This window comes from Pseudophryne corroboree, chromosome 1 (assembly GCF_028390025.1).
Source record: "Pseudophryne corroboree isolate aPseCor3 chromosome 1, aPseCor3.hap2, whole genome shotgun sequence".
Classification (NCBI taxonomy): domain Eukaryota; kingdom Metazoa; phylum Chordata; class Amphibia; order Anura; family Myobatrachidae; genus Pseudophryne; species Pseudophryne corroboree.
This window is the reverse complement of record NC_086444.1, coordinates 828,650,643-828,667,592: the sequence shown is the minus strand read 5'-3', so window position 1 is coordinate 828,667,592 and position 16,950 is coordinate 828,650,643. Positions and strand designations below refer to the sequence as shown.

At 44.7% G+C, this 16,950-nt stretch overlaps 1 protein-coding gene across 1 annotated transcript in view; it reads right to left on the bottom strand.

The window, feature by feature from the left end:
* GPAT3 (glycerol-3-phosphate acyltransferase 3) overlaps window positions 1–16,950 on the bottom strand; it is a 183,711-nt gene that overhangs the window by 29,885 nt on the left and 136,876 nt on the right. The window contains exons 4-6 of the mRNA XM_063955910.1: window positions 9,197–9,271; window positions 8,798–8,887; window positions 1,426–1,519 (exon numbers count right to left, since the gene is read on the bottom strand). Of these exons, the coding sequence (XP_063811980.1) occupies window positions 1,426–1,519; window positions 8,798–8,887; window positions 9,197–9,271 (259 nt within the window). The remainder of the gene's footprint in view (window positions 1–1,425; window positions 1,520–8,797; window positions 8,888–9,196; window positions 9,272–16,950) is intronic.

The window sequence follows — 16,950 nt, the reverse complement described above, 5'->3', positions numbered from 1 at the left end:
CCATCTCGTACAAAGCAACAGAAGGACTACTGTAGCACACATTTTTTATGATAACAGATGTGATGTATCTTGACATATAGGCCCTAATTCCGAGTTGTTCGCTCGCAAGCTGCTTTTAGCAGCATTGCACACGCTAAGCCGCCGCCTACTGGGAGTGAATCTTAGCTTAGCAAAATTGCGAACAAAAGATTCTCAAAATTGCGATTAGAAATTTCTAAGCAGTTTCTGAGTAGCTCGACACTTACTCTGCCACTGCGATCAGTTCAGTCAGTTTCGTTCCTGGTTTGACGTCACAAACACACCCAGCGTTCGCCCAGGCACTCCCCCGTTTCTCCAGCCACTCCCGCGTTTTTCCCAGAAACGGCAGCGTTTTTTCACACACTCCCATAAAACGGCCAGTTTCCGCCCAGAAACACCCACTTCCTGTTAATCACATTACGATCACCAGAACGAAGAGAAAACCTCGTAATGCCGTGAGTAAAATACCAAACTTCTTATCAAATTTACTTGGCGCAGTCGCAGTGCGAACATTGCGCATGCGCAATTAGCGGAAAATCGCTGCGATGCGAAGAAAATTACTGAGCGAACAACTCGGAATGAGGGCCATAGTGCATCGAAATATGTGTATGGTGTTGAACCACCATAGACCAGTCAGAGTGCATATGTAAAAGTACCTACAATGGGCATTGAAGCTTTGGAACTGGACATTGAATCAATGGAAGAAGGTTGCCTGGTCTGATGAATCCCATTTTCTGTTGCATCATGTGGACATCTGGGTACTTGTGCTAGGGCAGAGGTGGCACCAGGATACTTTGTGGAAAGAAAACAAGTCGATGGAGGGAATATGCAGCTTTGGCCAAAGTTCTATTGCAAAATCCTGAGTTAGGCCATTCATCTGGAAGTTAGTTTCAATCGTTCCACCTATCTAATCACTGTTTAGGTGCAAGCTTTCATTTCAGTGGTAAGGAAATTAGCTCTTTCAGCAGGATAATGCACCCTGACACACTGTATGGATTGTTCAAAAATGGTTTGAGGAACATGACGAAGAGTTCAAGTTGTTGCCGTGATAGCCAAAGTCACCAAATCTCAATCCAATCGAACATCTCTATGTGTTATGGTATGTGTTATAACAACAAGTCTGGTCCACAGAGACTGTACCACATAGGTCACGGGAGTTAAAGAATATGCTGGTAATGTCCTGGTACCAGATACCAAAGGACACCTTCAGAGGTCATGTAGAGTTCATGCCTTGGTGGATTAGAGCTCTTTTGGTGCTACATGGAGGAGCAACAAATACTAGGCAGGTGCTCGTAATGTTTTGGCTCATCAGTGCACAGCAGTATAATCATTTTGAACAATAACCACAGAAACACAGCTGCAATTAACAATAAGGATATCAAATTAGATACTGCAGGCTGAACTTACCATAGCATAGCAACCATCATTAGCTAAAATAATTATATCAATTGGAGATGTGTGGTTGGCAACACAAATGCCTCCTTTCTTGGGACGGTTTTCTCTGTGAAACAGATTTAACAATTAATATTTTAAAAACGGGTATGGGACTCAGGGTCGACAGTGTCTATGTCGACACCCATTAGGTTGACACCTATTGGTTGACAGTGGCTAGGTTGACACCAGAAATAGATCGACACAGTCATTAGGTCGACGTGAAAAAATGTCGACATGCGTTTTTCTTTTTTTGGGTGTAATTTTCTTCGTAAAGTGACCAGGAACCCCAATTAGTGCACCGTGTCCTCTCGAATGGCTTGCTTTCGGGCAAGGTGCCTCGCTCCGCTACTGCTGCGCAAGGCACAGGTTACCATTCCTAATCGTAGTCCACGTGGATCGTAAAGTATTAAAAAAAGTTCAAAAAAAGAAAGAAAATGTTAAAACCTCATGTCGACCTTTTTGCATGTCGACCTTGTTCATGTCGACTTATTTCTAGTGTCGTCCTAGTCACTGTCGACCAATAGCTGTCGACCCAGAGTCCAGATACCTTACAAACACAATAATTTAATTACAAAGAAATCTTGACAATACAAAAAGACAACACTTAATCAACCCAGAATATAAAACTGATTTTGTATTCTACAAAATTCTTAATTGTAATTCAGAAAAATCACATAATTGTTTTATATTTTGCTTTCACCAGAGCTCTTTACCAGCAAAGAACCTCCATCAAAACTATAAACTCAACAGCAAATCCAGTTGGTTTATCTTCTGACTAGCATAATTACCTTAATAGTCTCCAATGTGCCTGTGCTCTGAACTGTAGTTTGTACTCTAGGGCAAGAGTCATAGTATACAATTAATAGGTGTTCTTTAGCTGGTTGTGAAAGCCATGTAAATCTTGTGGCTGCACCTGGTAAAACTGCTGTAAATCTTCAAAAGTACAAAACTGGATAGGTGAGTGTGCAAAGAATAGGGGTAGATTTACTAAGCAATGGATTTTCAAAACCCACACTTTGTGCAGATTTTGCCTGCCATATTTAAAAACAGTAAATATAAAATCAGGCTGGTTTTGTATTTAATATTATTGCCCTTTTAAATCTGGGAGGCAAAATCTGCAGAAACTGTGGGTTTTGAAAACTCATTGCTTAGTAAATATACTCAAGATCGAGCCTGGTCAACCAGTGATTTTCCAGCTGCTGTGAAACTACACATCCCAGTAGGTGTTGGGTATGTACGACCGGCGGTCAGGAGATCCCGACTGTAACATGGCCGGTAGGTAGGCGAGCGCAACGAAGCGCCTTGTGGGCTCGCTGCGCTTGCCAGGCAGTGGGCTTGGTGGCTTGCTGCGCTCGGCAGGCAGCGGGCTTGGTGGCTTGCTGCACTCGCCACAGGTTCTGTTCCCATTCTGTGGGTGTCGTGGACACCCACGAGTGGGAATAGTCCCTGTTGGTTGGTATGCCGACTGGTGGGATTTTCAGATTCCGGGATCCCAGCATTGGTATTGTGACCAGCGGACACATAACCGCATCCCCCCAGTAGGTCTTGCCACAGTTTTGCTATTATGGAATGCCAAAACTGTGGAAGGGCATGCTGACATGTGTAGTTTAACAGCTGGAGTGCCACAGGTTGGCCAGGCATGCTCTAGATCAGTGATTTTCAACCTTTTTTTACTCGCGGCACACTGAACAATATTTTAAAATTGCCAGGGCACACCATCAGTTCCCCACAGAAAAAAAAAACACACACATTGTCCCTCACAGTAAAAAAAATAAAAAAAAAATCTACACATACATTGGCCTACACAGAAAAAACAATCACATTGTTCCCCACATAAATCCTATTGCTCCCCACATGAATTTTTCACATTGTTCTTATTCTCCCCACATAAATCCTATTGAAATACTATTGTTCCCCACAGGAGAAATAAAATAACAAATATTATTATCAGCTGTCTTCCTCCCTGTCCCTCAGTGGCGGGGGTTGTTCATACAAGCAAAAGAAAAAAAGGTTTTTATGGCGCTGAGCAGAACTGTGTATGTTTACACCCTGGGATTAGCTGCCACCTGGTGAGGAGGTAGCCAGCCTCCTCCAACAACAAAACAAATGCAGAAAATTACCAGGTCAGCGCTTAATGCCAATGATGTACACAAAAGTATATAAAACAATTTATTAGACAAAACTAAAATACATATAACAATTAAAAATGATAAGACCACAGCATAAACAATCATATAAAACTGAGGTATCTATTACCTCTGAAATAAATAATAGTATACACTAATTGTAAACAGTAGAAGGCAGTCGCAAAACCTTAATGGGAATGACCCTCAGTTTGATTTTATCCGTGTTTGAATAATTGCCCACAGTATAAGCACAGATGAATCTCACACGACCGTGCACTATGGGGGTTGTTCATAGTGGAGTTCTGCGAATACAGAGCAGCGGGCGGTCGGGCAGGTGTGGATGTGGGTAGGCAAGGAAAGCGGTGTATGCAAGCGGGAACTGGAAGATGTGTATGCAGGCAGGTGGGCTGGCTGGGTGGTGAGATGTGGCGGCTGTGACCTATGATATCACATCGTTTTCAAGGCATAGGTCATGGCCGGAGCACGACTGATCCTCTAAGAAGATCCCGGGCCAACAGTTCACTCTGACGGTGCAGGAAGCTGCTCTGGCTCCGCGGCACACATTGCAACTGGTCGCGGCACACTAGTGTGCCACGGCACCCTGGTTGAAAAAGCCTGCTCTAGATAGTAGATACACTGGATTTCATTACAAAAAAGGCAAGAAAATACCACAAAGAATATATAATAATTTGAAACTGCATAAAAAAAAAATACAACATCATTTTGTTTCAAACACATACAAGATCTTGAAAGAACTTGTATCACAAATCATTCCTCACTTCATTACAGAGAAGTTTCATTTTATTGGATAACTAAGCAAGCAATTGTCTCCACTAATTTACCATACAAAATCCTATGGTTCTGTGGCCTTTACTAGACAAACAGCAGCAGTGGTGGTTTTGTACAGAATGTTAATTCTGGGGAGAAAAAGAAGCTCCTATTACCTATTAATCTACATTACCTTTAAGGTCTATCTAGTGTAAGCCAAGAGCTGGAGGGAAGTCCAGTCCCCACCCTCCTCTCACAGTACTCACTGACTGCATTCCAGGATACCACCCCCTTTTTTTCTGGCTGGAGGAATAAGGTTCAGAAACGAGCGCATCCCCCAAGAAAGTCCAGAAGGCCCCGAACCACCCTGTACAGCTCTACTGGGTCCCTCAAACCCTGCAGAGAAGGTTAAACAGGCACTCTACAGATGGTGCTAGGAGGCAACAGAAGCCTGGCAAAAATCACTTCTGATTAGAAAATAACTGAAAAAGGATTGCCAATTATTGTCAAGCAGAATAAATTAACACACAATAAAATATAACTATTAATGTTAATTTATAAATATTAAAATATCTCATACAGTGATAAATGAAAACCATAAAGATCAGAGAATGTGAAAAAAATAAGAAAGGTGTAAATAATATTCACACTGTATCAATACCTGCCGCACTATTAGTATATCTTTGTATCAATATTTGCTGTGAGTAACAATAACTCTCAATTCCATTCAATGTGTAAAAATTCAGAATATGTGTAATTGCGTATTAGGATTTGGCAGGGAATATATAATCTCAGAGATCACTATAAAAATGCTTCAACTGTGAGTGTAGTGAGATTATCATTAAACCTTAAATGTCACAGTAAATGAAGATATTAGTCCCACAACATAGGTGACCAATGGTTCCAACTGGTTACCTCAAATATAATATCGTATATATAGTTTATCATTGCTGGCCACATAAAAATGTTTCCACATAGGTCGTGATCTCTGTTGTTGTGCACATAGAGCAGGGGTCAGGGAACTTTTTTACCTTTTACCCCAAAATACATTTAGATACACCGACGTCACCCCCTTGATTTGTTAGTAAGGAAATCATATATAAACATATATATATATAATTATTATCGCCAATTATTTTTTGGCAATGAATGGGTTAATTAACACTCTCTCCCCCAAAACACCAGAGTGAACGATGGATATGGGGGGAAGGGGGGGCGGGGGATTGCACGATTTTTAGGAGACAGAATGTCATAGCCTCACCTACGTAATGTCAGCGGGAATTTCCCACTGTTCTGTGGGCCACTGTCTGATCCTGTGGAACTCCGTCAGCGGTCAGCCACAAGACACTTCAAGTTCTGTGTGTGGGTTGCGGGCTGGAGGACAGGACAGCACTGGACGGGTGGGCACGAGGGAGCGCGGTGTGACGTCAGCACGTCACACCGCTGCCAGGAACACAGCACAGGGTGGCCAGGAGGGAGCGCGGTGGGACATCAGCACGTCACATGGCGAACCGGCCGGTGCTGGACGGGGCTGTGTCTCTGCAGCGCGACGGTCCATTACCCCCAAGAATTTTATTTTTACCCCATTTGGGGTAATTTACCCCTGACCACTAACATAGAGGGATAATTAAACATACATTTTTAGCCACTTAGAATTAGTGGAGTTAGGTATAAGGGATAACCCACAGAGATCACTGTCTGTGCAAACATTTTGCTACATTAACCAGCACCCGGCTACATATGCGAATAAGTGGATTTGCGGATATATTTGCAATTTATCCTGATATGGTGTAGTCACACTTATCTACTGAATAGATATTCAAGTTTGGGATGTCCTTTGGGATAAGGTCACTGTCACACAGAAGCTTTAATAAAGCGAGTGGTGCTTTTGCTGGCTAGAATCCCAATTAATAGTGCAACTATCTAAAATTAATTTACAATAAGTCTTGATAAACTTATTTTTGTCTCATAATTAATATCGTCAACCCACAATTTAGTTATCAATGTGTCTGTCTGTACCGTAGTACGGTGATATTGTCAACAGCAAACACAGAGTGGGAAGTGTGGGTTGATAGAGGACCCTACAGCTTTTGACATGAAGTTACACATTTCACCAATTTATACACTTTTACTAGAGAGAGGGTTTTGAACCAACAGTTACAACTGCATTATAAACACTGCCGTTTTATACTACCAAAAAGCAACAATTTAGTAGCAATAATAATACTCTCCTGGAGATTAGGTCCCAACTTGGGACCGATCATAATTGTTGATTAATCTCTCTTTGGGTATACGGTGCGATCCACTCTACCAATAGCAGTATAAGGTAACTTCAGGTTTTTCCATGGGATTGGTATGCGATCCTGGCAAAAGGGATGCTGGCGGTCACAATACTGACGCCGGCATCCCGATGGTCAAGGTCCCGACAGAGGTGAGGTAAGTATTTAAACTCCCCCCACCCTACTCCCGTAACCCTAACCCTCCCTTACTGCAGCCTAACCCTAACATCCCCCTTTAGTGCCTAACCCTAACCTCTGCTTTAGTGCTTAAACCTAACCACCCCCTTACACAGCCTCCCCCTCCCCCCTTAGTGCCTAAACCTAAACCCCACCCTCCTTTTCGCAGCCGGCTATACTTACCTTTGGGGTTTCGGCGTCAGGATCCTGACAGGTGTCGGGATTCCGGCACCGGTGTTATAGCTGCTGGGATTCCCATAGCCGGAATCTTGAAACTATACAATTTCCACAGTTGAGTTACCCACACGGTGATATCTGACATGCATCGCCTAAGTCAAACCCACAATTCAGGATGTCCAAATATATGCACTAATTTTCTGATTGTCTGCATGGCTGGAGATGCAGGGACATTGCGGGCTGCAGACACTTACTGAAGAGTGGGGAAGAATAGGTGATAGGACAATTTACCATAAAGTCTCTCATCTAGCTTATATGCTTCAAAGTCCCGCAGTGGACATATGCATATACTGACACATCTGAAATACTAATAGTATAGTTCTGTATGGCCAATAACAGAAATTGGTGGCCACTAATAATAATAATCTATATAAGCTGTATTATATTTGGGAGAACCACTTAAAACCATTAGTCACCTATCTGGTGGACCTACAAAGTACTGACATCAATAAAATCTCATTGATCTATTCGCTGTCCGTGTCTAATCACTTTTGTCAATATAGTGTACATGATTATATATTCCGAACTTAAAACACAATGACTGGAATTGAGAGTTATTATTGGATCTTTTATTTACACATTTCTTACTTTTTTCACATTTTCTAATTTTTTATGATTTTAATATTTCACTGTATGAGGTATTTTAATATTTAACATTAAGTTATATTTTATTATGTCTAATTACTTCTGCTTGTGCGCCAATAATTGATGATCCTTTCACCTTTTTTTCTAATTGCATATGGGTCACCATATTGTCCTTGGCGGCACCTCCAGATGTTATATTATTCTAACTTAATTGCGATACGTGGTATACAATCTGACCATTAACTAGTGCAGTAGTTTTCTTTCCCCTTCTCATAACAAAGATCACTTCTGCACTGCCTTGTAAGTGCAACTGACTTGCGGACATCACTGCGGCATTGGGGCAGTAATATCAAAGGATTTCCTGCCCAAACGAGAAAGCAGCACATAACGTTCACATTGAATGCTATGTTCTTTGATCCTAAGCTAGCTGTGTATGAGTGGCTAATAATAATAATAATAATAATCATTTAAAGGGATGGAGGCTATGGCAATAACACCACTGTAAAGTTTACCCAGAAAGCATTATACAGAAATGCCCTAGGGCTTGTTTTTTGGGGAAGGGGGCAGCAATATGTGTCTATACCTTCATGAAACTTTTCTGAACCCCATCACAAGATAACAATAAATTGTGTTACCACGTTTCATCACATGCTGATGTTTTTATGCAACTCTGCAATTCCTATTTGTGAAAGAGACCTTTAATAAAATTGGGATAATCCAAAGCAGAATAGTAGCAGTAAAGAGGAGAAAAACAAATCCATAAAACATATACAGCTTTGGTACCAAACGCTTTCTCACACAGAGGTAGAAAGAGAGATGGGAGGAGATAGAGAGAGAGACGGGAGCAAAGAGGAAGAGAGAGACGGGAGGCAGAGGGGCAAATAAATTGGAAGCATAGGAGTGGGGGGAAGACAAGAGAGAAAAAAATAAAAATGGGAGAGAGATATGCAAAAGACGGGGCAGATATGGGCAAAATGGTTCCAGAGAGGGGAAAAAAAAACTGCAATGCCAGCCACAAGAGCTAGCAACTCGGCTAATGAAGAGACCAAAATACTAGTTACTACATATTTATCTTTGATAATAATCAGAAACAAAAACAAATTCTCTAAAGAGGCTTGTGTTATTAAAGTAGGAATCTGCCAATTAGTGTAAGAAATTGTTATACTGACTCACTTATTGTGGTACTCAATGGCACTTGAGAGTGCGCGTCCACAGATCCGACAGCACACCAGATGCACCTTTTCACTGAGCCAGCTTTTCACCCTGTTATGAGATACATAAATAATGTTAAAATGGCAGAGTGTGTAACACTTATAAAGCCGTTGCCAACTTCTTAAAGAACCTGATCAACAGAAAAGGATCAAGTTCTACTTAAGACACAAAGTATATAGTCTTCTGATAAATATATGTAAATATTTCACACGTGAACTTGCCTATGCTATAATTTTGAAGAAAGTAAATTGCATATACTTTGTGTTTCATTAGCTATTTTGTAACTGTGTTTCACATCTTAATTTAGGAAAACTGATTGCACATGTATTAGGTTGTTAGAACTTGTGAGAATCTGTTTACCTGCTGTTTGGCAGTTGCCCAACAAGACTGGCTCCCACGACTAACCAGCTGATGCCAATAGTAGCTAGGGTGACCCTGAAACATAAAGTAAACCAGAAGCAGGATCTTCAATAGCAGTTGATTAATGCAGACAAACACACGCACCAAAAAAACAAACAATGCTGAGCTTAATTGGCAACAATTAACCTAATTTGAACTGCTGCATCCAATAAGAGATTATTGCTAATACCTCAATACTGTACCAAGAAAATTTTTAGTAAACAAAGTTTACTAGGGAAGCAATCTTCGACGATATGATTTATATATTTCAAAACTTATTTATTTTATTTATTAACAGTTTCTTTTATAGCGCAGCATATCCCGTTGTGCTTTACAATAGGAAACAAGAAACTGGGCAATAACAAACAGTCATAGAGATAGGCAGGCCCTGCTCACAAACTTACAAAACATATGTAAAAAAAAAAAAAAAAATAAAAAAAAAAAAATATATATATATATAATAAGAATTTACTCACCGGTAATTCTATTTCTCGTAGTCCGTAGTGGATGCTGGGAACTCCGTAAGGACCATGGGGAATAGCGGGCTCCGAAGGAGGCTGGGCACTCTAGAAAGATTTAGGACTACCTGGTGTGCACTGGCTCCTCCCACTATGACCCTCCTCCAAGCCTCAGTTAGGACACCGTGCCCGGACGAGCAGACATAATAAGGAAGGATTTAGAATCCCGGGTAAGACTCTTACCAGCCACACCAATCACACCGTACAACTCGTGATACTATATCCAGTTTGACAGTATGAAAACAACTGAGCCTCTCAACAGATGGCTCAACAATAACCCTTTAGTTAACAGTAACTATTTACAAGTATTGCAGACAATCCGCACTTGGGATGGGCGCCCAGCATCCACTACGGACTACGAGAAATAGAATTACCGGTGAGTAAATTCTTATTTTCTCTAACGTCCTAGTGGATGCTGGGAACTCCGTAAGGACCATGGGGATTATACCAAAGCTCCCAAACGGGCGGGAGAGTGCGGATGACTCTGTAGCACCGAATGAGAGAACTCCAGGTCCTCCTCAGCCAGGGTATCAAATTTGTAGAATTTTGCAAATGTGTTTGCCCCTGACCAAGTAGCTGCTCGGCAAAGTTGTAAAGCCGAGACGCCTCGGGCAGCCGCCCAAGATGAGCCCACCCTCCTTGTGGAATGGGCATTTACAGATTTTGGCTGTGGCATGCCTGCCACAGAATGTGCAAGCTGAATTGTACTACAAATCCAGCGAGCAATAGACTGCTTAGAAGCAGGAGCACCCAGCTTGTTGGGTGAATACAGGATAAACAGCGAGTCAGATTTTCTGACTCCAGCCGTCCTGGAAACATATATTTTCAGGGCCCTGACAACGTCTAGCAACTTGGAGTCCTCCAAATCCTTAGTAGCCGCAGGCACCACAATAGGCTGGTTCAGGTGAAACGCTGACACCACCTTAGGGAGAAACTGGGGACGAGTCCTCAATTCTGCCCTATCCATATGGAAAATCAGATAAGGGCTTTTACATGATAAAGCCGCCAATTCTGACACTCGCCTGGCTGAAGCCAAGGCAAATAACATGACCACTTTCCACGTGAGATATTTCAGATCCACGGTTTTTAGTGGCTCAAACCAATGTGATTTTAAGAAACTCAACATCACGTTGAGATCCCAAGGTGCCACAGGAGGCACAAATGGGGGCTGAATATGCAGCACTCCTTTCACAAATGTCTGAACTTCAGGTACTGAAGCTAGTTCTTTTTGAAAGAAAATCGACAGAGCCGAGATCTGTACTTTAATGGAGCCTAGTTTTAGGCCCATATTCACTCCTGCTTGCAGGAAATGCAGAAATCGACCTAGTTGAAATTCCTCTGTTGGGGCCTTTTTGGCCTCGCACCATGCAACATATTTCCGCCATATGCGGTGATAATGCTTTGCCGTAACATCTTTCCTGGCCTTAATAAGCGTAGGAATGACTTCTTCCGGAATACCCTTTTCCTTTAGGATCCGGTGTTCAACCGCCATGCCGTCAAACGCAGCCGCGGTAAGTCTTGGAACAGACAGGGCCCCTGTTGTAGCAGGTCCTGTCTGAGCGGTAAAGGCCACGGGTCCTCTGAGAGCATCTCTTGAAGTTCCGGGTACCACGCTCGTCTTGGCCAATCCGGAACCACGAGAGTGGTGTTTACTCCTCGCTTTCTTATTATTCTCAATACCTTTGGTATGAGAGGCAGAGGAGGGAACACATAAACCGACTGGTACACCCACGGTGTCACTAGAGCGTCCACAGCTATCGCCTGAGGGTCCCTTGACCTGGCGTAATATCTTTTTAAATTTTTGTTGAGGCGGGACGCCATCATGTCCACCTGTGGTTTTTCCCAACGGTTTACCAGCATCTGGAAGACTTCTGGATGAAGTCCCCACTCTCCCGGGTGGAGGTCGTGTCTGCTGAGGAAGTCTGCTTCCCAGTTGTCCACTCCCGGAATGAACACTGCTGACAGTGCTAGTACATGATTCTCCGCCCATCGGAGAATTCTTGTGGCTTCCGCCATCGCCATCCTGCTTCTTGTGCCGCCCTGTCGATTTACATGGGCGACTGCCGTGATGTTGTCTGACTGGATCAGCACCGGCTGGTGTAGGAGCAGGGATTTTGCTTGACTTAGGGCATTGTAGATGGCCCTTAGTTCCAGAATATTTATGTGAAGGGAAGTCTCCTGACTCGACCATAGTCCTTGGAGGTTTCTTCCCTGTGTGACTGCCCCCCAGCCTCGAAGGCTGGCATCCGTGGTCACCAGGACCCAGTCCTGTATGCCGAACCTGCGGCCCTCTAGAAGATGGGCACTCTGCAGCCACCACAGTAGCGACACCCTGGTTCTTGGAGACAGGGTTATCAAGCGATGCATCTGAAGATGCGATCCGGACCACTGGTCCAACAGGTCCCACTGAAAGATTCTGGCATGGAACCTGCCGAAGGGAATTGCTTCGTAAGAAGCCACCATCTTTCCCAGGACCCGCGTGCAGCGATGCACTGATACCTGTTTTGGTTTCAGGAGGTCTCTGACTAGAGATGACAACTCCCTGGCTTTCTCCTCCGGGAGAAACACTTTTTTTCTGGACTGTATCCAGAATCATACCCAGGAACAGTAGTCGTGTCGTCGGAACCAGCTGTGACTTTGGGATATTCAGAATCCAGCCGTGCTGGTGCAGCACCTCCTGAGATAGTGCTACTCCCACCAACAACTGTTCCTTGGACCTCGCTTTTATTAGGAGATCGTCCAAGTACGGGATAATTAAAACTCCCTTTTTTCGAAGGAGTACCATCATTTCCGCCATCACCTTGGTAAATACCCTCGGTGCCGTGGACAGTCCAAACGGCAGCGTCTGGAATTGGTAATGGCAATCCTGTACCACAAATCTGAGGTACTCCTGGTGAGGATGGTAAATGGGGACATGCAAGTAAGCATCCTTGATGTCCAGGGATACCATGTAAACCCCCTCGTCCAGGCTCGCAATAACCGCCCTGAGCGATTCCATCTTGAACTTGAATTTTTTTATGTATGTGTTCAAGTATTTCAAATTTAAAATGGGTCTCACCGAACCGTCCGGTTTCGGTACCACAAATAGTGTGGAATAGTAACCCCGGCCTTGTTGAAGTAGGGGTACCTTGATTATCACCTGCTGGGAATACAGCTTGTGAATTGCCGCTAGCACAGCCTCCCTGTCTGAGGGAGCAATCGGCAAGGCAGATTTTAGGAACCGGTGGGGTGGAGACGCCTCGAATTCCAGTTTGTACCCCTGAGATACTATTTGAAGGATCCAGGGATCCACCTGTGAGCGAGCCCACTGATCGCTGAAATTCTTGAGGCGGCCCCCCACCGTACCTGGCTCCGCCTGTGGAGCCCCACCGTCATGCGGCGGACTTGGAAGAAGAAGCGGGGGAGGACTTTTGCTCCTGGGAACCTGCTGTTTGTTGCAGTCTTTTTCCCCTACCTCTGCCTCTGGACAGAAAGGACCCGCCTTTTCCACGCCTGTTTTTCTGGGTCCGAAAGGACTGAACCTGATAAAACGGCGCCTTCTTAGGCTGTGAGGGGACATGGGGTAAAAATGCTGACTTCCCAGACGTTGCTGTGGAAACTAGGTCCGAGAGACCATCCCCAAATAATTCCTCACCCTTATATGGTAACACTTCCATGTGCTTTTTTGAATCTGCATCTCCTGTCCACTGGCGAGTCCATAAGCCTCTCCTAGCAGAAATGGACAATGCACTTACTTTAGATGCCAATCGGCAGATTTCCCTTTGTGCATCTCTCATATATAAGACTGAGTCTTTTATATGGTCTATGGTTAAGAGGATCGTGTCTCTGTCTAATGTGTCAATATTTTCTGACAGTTTATCTGACCACGCAGCGGCAGCACTGCACATCCAAGCTGACGCAATAGCTGGCCTAAGTATAATGCCTGTGTGTGTATATACAGACTTCAGGATCGCCTCCTGCTTTCTATCAGCAGGTTCCTTGAGGGCGGCCGTATCCGGAGACGGTAGTGCCACCTTTTTAGACAAACGTGTGAGCTCTTTATCCACTCTAGGGGGTGTTTCCCAACGTGACCTATCCTCTGGCGGGAAAGGGAACGCCATTAGTACCTTCTTAGGAATTACCAATTTTTTATCAAGGAAAGCCCACGCTTCTTCACACACTTCATTTAATTCATCTGATGGGGGAAAAAATAAGAATTTACTTACCGATAATTCTATTTCTCGTAGTCCGTAGTGGATGCTGGGGACTCCGAAAGGACCATGGGGAATAGCGGCTCCGCAGGAGACTGGGCACATCTAAAGAAAGCTTTAGGACTATCTGGTGTGCACTGGCTCCTCCCCCTATGACCCTCCTCCAAGCCTCAGTTAGGATACTGTGCCCGGACGAGCGTACACAATAAGGAAGGATTTTGAATCCCGGGTAAGACTCATACCAGCCACACCAATCACACCGTACAACTTGTGATCTGAACCCAGTTAACAGCATGATAACAGAGGAGCCTCTAGAAAATATGGCTCACTACAGCAATAACCCGATTTTTTGGTAACAATAACTATGTACCAGTATTGCAGACAATCCGCACTTGGGATGGGCGCCCAGCATCCACTACGGACTACGAGAAATAGAATTATCGGTAAGTAAATTCTTATTTTCTCTAACGTCCTAAGTGGATGCTGGGGACTCCGAAAGGACCATGGGGATTATACCAAAGCTCCCAAACGGGCGGGAGAGTGCGGATGACTCTGCAGCACCAATGAGAGAACTCCAGGTCCTCCTCAGCCAGGGTATCAATTTTGTAGAATTTTACAAACGTATTTGCTCCTGACCAAGTAGCTGCTCGGCAAAGTTGTAAAGCCGAGACCCCTCGGGCAGCCGCCCAAGATGAGCCCCCTTCCTTTTGGAGTGGGCATTTACAGATTTTTTGGCTGTGGCCGGCCTGCCACAGAATGTGCAAGCTGAATTGTACTACAAATCCAACGAGCAATAGTCTGCTTAGAAGCAGGAGCACCCAGCTTGTTGGGTGCATACAGGATAAACAGCGAGTCAGTTTTTCTGACTCCAGCCGTCCTGGAAACATATATTTTCAGGGCCCTGACAACGTCTAGCAACTTGGAGTCCTCCAAGTCCCTAGTAGCCGCAGGCACCACAATATGTTGGTTCAGGTGAAAACGCTGAAACCACCTTAGGGAGAAACTGAGGACGAGTCCTCAATTCCGCCCTGTCCGAATGGAAAATCAGATAAGGGCTTTTACAGGATAAAGCCGCCAATTCTGACACGCGCCTGGCCCAGGCCAGGGCCAACAGCATGACCACTTTCCATGTGAGATATCTTAACTCCACAGATTTAAGTGGTTCAAACCAATGTGACTTTTGGAACCCCAAAAACTACATTGAGATCCCAAAGTGCCACTGGAGGCACAAAAAGGAGGCTGTATATGCAGTACCCCTTTTACAAACGTCTGAACTTCAGGGACTGAAGCTAGTTCTTTTTGGAAGAAAATTGACAGGGCCGAAATTTGAACCTTAATGGACCCTAATTTCAGGCCCATAGACACTCCTGTTTGCAGGAAATGTAGGAATCGACCAAGTTGAATTTCCTCCGTCGGGCCTTACTGGCCTCGCACCACGCAACATATTTTCGCCAAATGCGGTGATAATGTTTTGCGGTTACATCATTCCTGGCTTTGATCAGGATAGGGATGACTTCATCCGGAATGCCTTTTTTCCTTCAGGATCCGGCGTTCAAAACCGCCATGCCGTCAAACGCAGTCGCGGTAAGTCCTGGAACAGACAGGGTCCTTGCTGGAGCAGGTCCCTTCTTAGAGGTAGAGGCCACGGATGCTCCGTGAGCATCTCTTGAAGTTCCGGTTACCAAGTCCTTCTTGGCCAATCCGGAGCCACGAATATAGTGCTTACTCCTCTCCATCTTATCAATCTCAGTACCTTGGGTATGAGAGGCAGAGGAGGGAACACATACACTGACTGGTACACCCACGGTGTTACCAGAGCGTCTACAGCTATTGCCTGAGGGTCCCTTGACCTGGCGCAATACCTGTCGAGTTTTTCCCAACGGTTTATAATCATGTGGAAGACTTCTGGGTGAAGTCCCCACTCTCCCGGGTGGAGGTCGTGCTGAGGAAGTCTGCTTCCCAGTTGTCCACTCCCGGAATGAATACTGCTGACAGTGCTATCACATGATTTTCCGCCCAGCGAAGAATCCTTGCAGCTTCTGCCATTGCCCTCCTGCTTCTTGTGTCACCCTGTCTGTTTACGTGGGTGACTGCCGTGATGTTGTCCTACTGGATCAACACCGGCTGACCTTGAAGCAGAGGTCTTGCTAAGCTTAGAGCATTGTAAATGTCCCTTAGCTTCAGGATATTTATGTGAAGTGATGTCTCCAGGCTTGACCATAAGCCCTGGATATTCCTTTCCTGTGTGACTGCTCTCCAGCCTCGCAGGCTGGCATCTGTGGTCACCAGGACCCAGTCCTGAATGCCTAATCTGCGGCCCTCTGGAAGATGAGCACTCTGCAACCACCACAGGAGGGACACCCTTGTCCTTGGTGACAGGGTTATCCGCTGATGCATCTGAAGATGCGACCCGGACCATTTGTCCAGCAGGTCCCACTGGAAAGTTCTTGCGTGGAATCTGTCGAATGGGATTGCTTCGTAGGAAGCCACCCTTTTACCCAGAACCCTTGTGCACTGATGCACTGAGACTTGGCTTGGTTTTAGGAGGTTCCTGACTAGCTCGGATAACTCCCTGGCTTTCTCCTCCGGGAGAAACACCTTTTTCTGGACTGTGTCCAGGATCATCCCTAGGAACAGAAGACACGTCGTCGGAACCAGCTGCGATTTTGGAATATTGAAAATCCAATCGTGCTTCCGCAACACTACCTGAGATAGTGCTACACCGACCTCCAACTGTTCCCTGGATCTTACCCTTATCAGGGAATTGTCCAAATAAGGGATAACTAAAATTCCCTTCCTTCGAAGGAATATCATAATTTCGGCCATTACCTTGGTAAAGACCCGGGGTGCCGTGGACCATCCATACGGCAGCGTCTGAACTGATAGTGACAGTTCTGTACCATAAACCTGAGGTACCCTTGGTGAGAAGGGTAAATTTTGACATGAAGGTAAGCATCCTTGATGTCCCGAGACATCATGTAGTCCCCTTCTTCCAGGTTCGCAATCA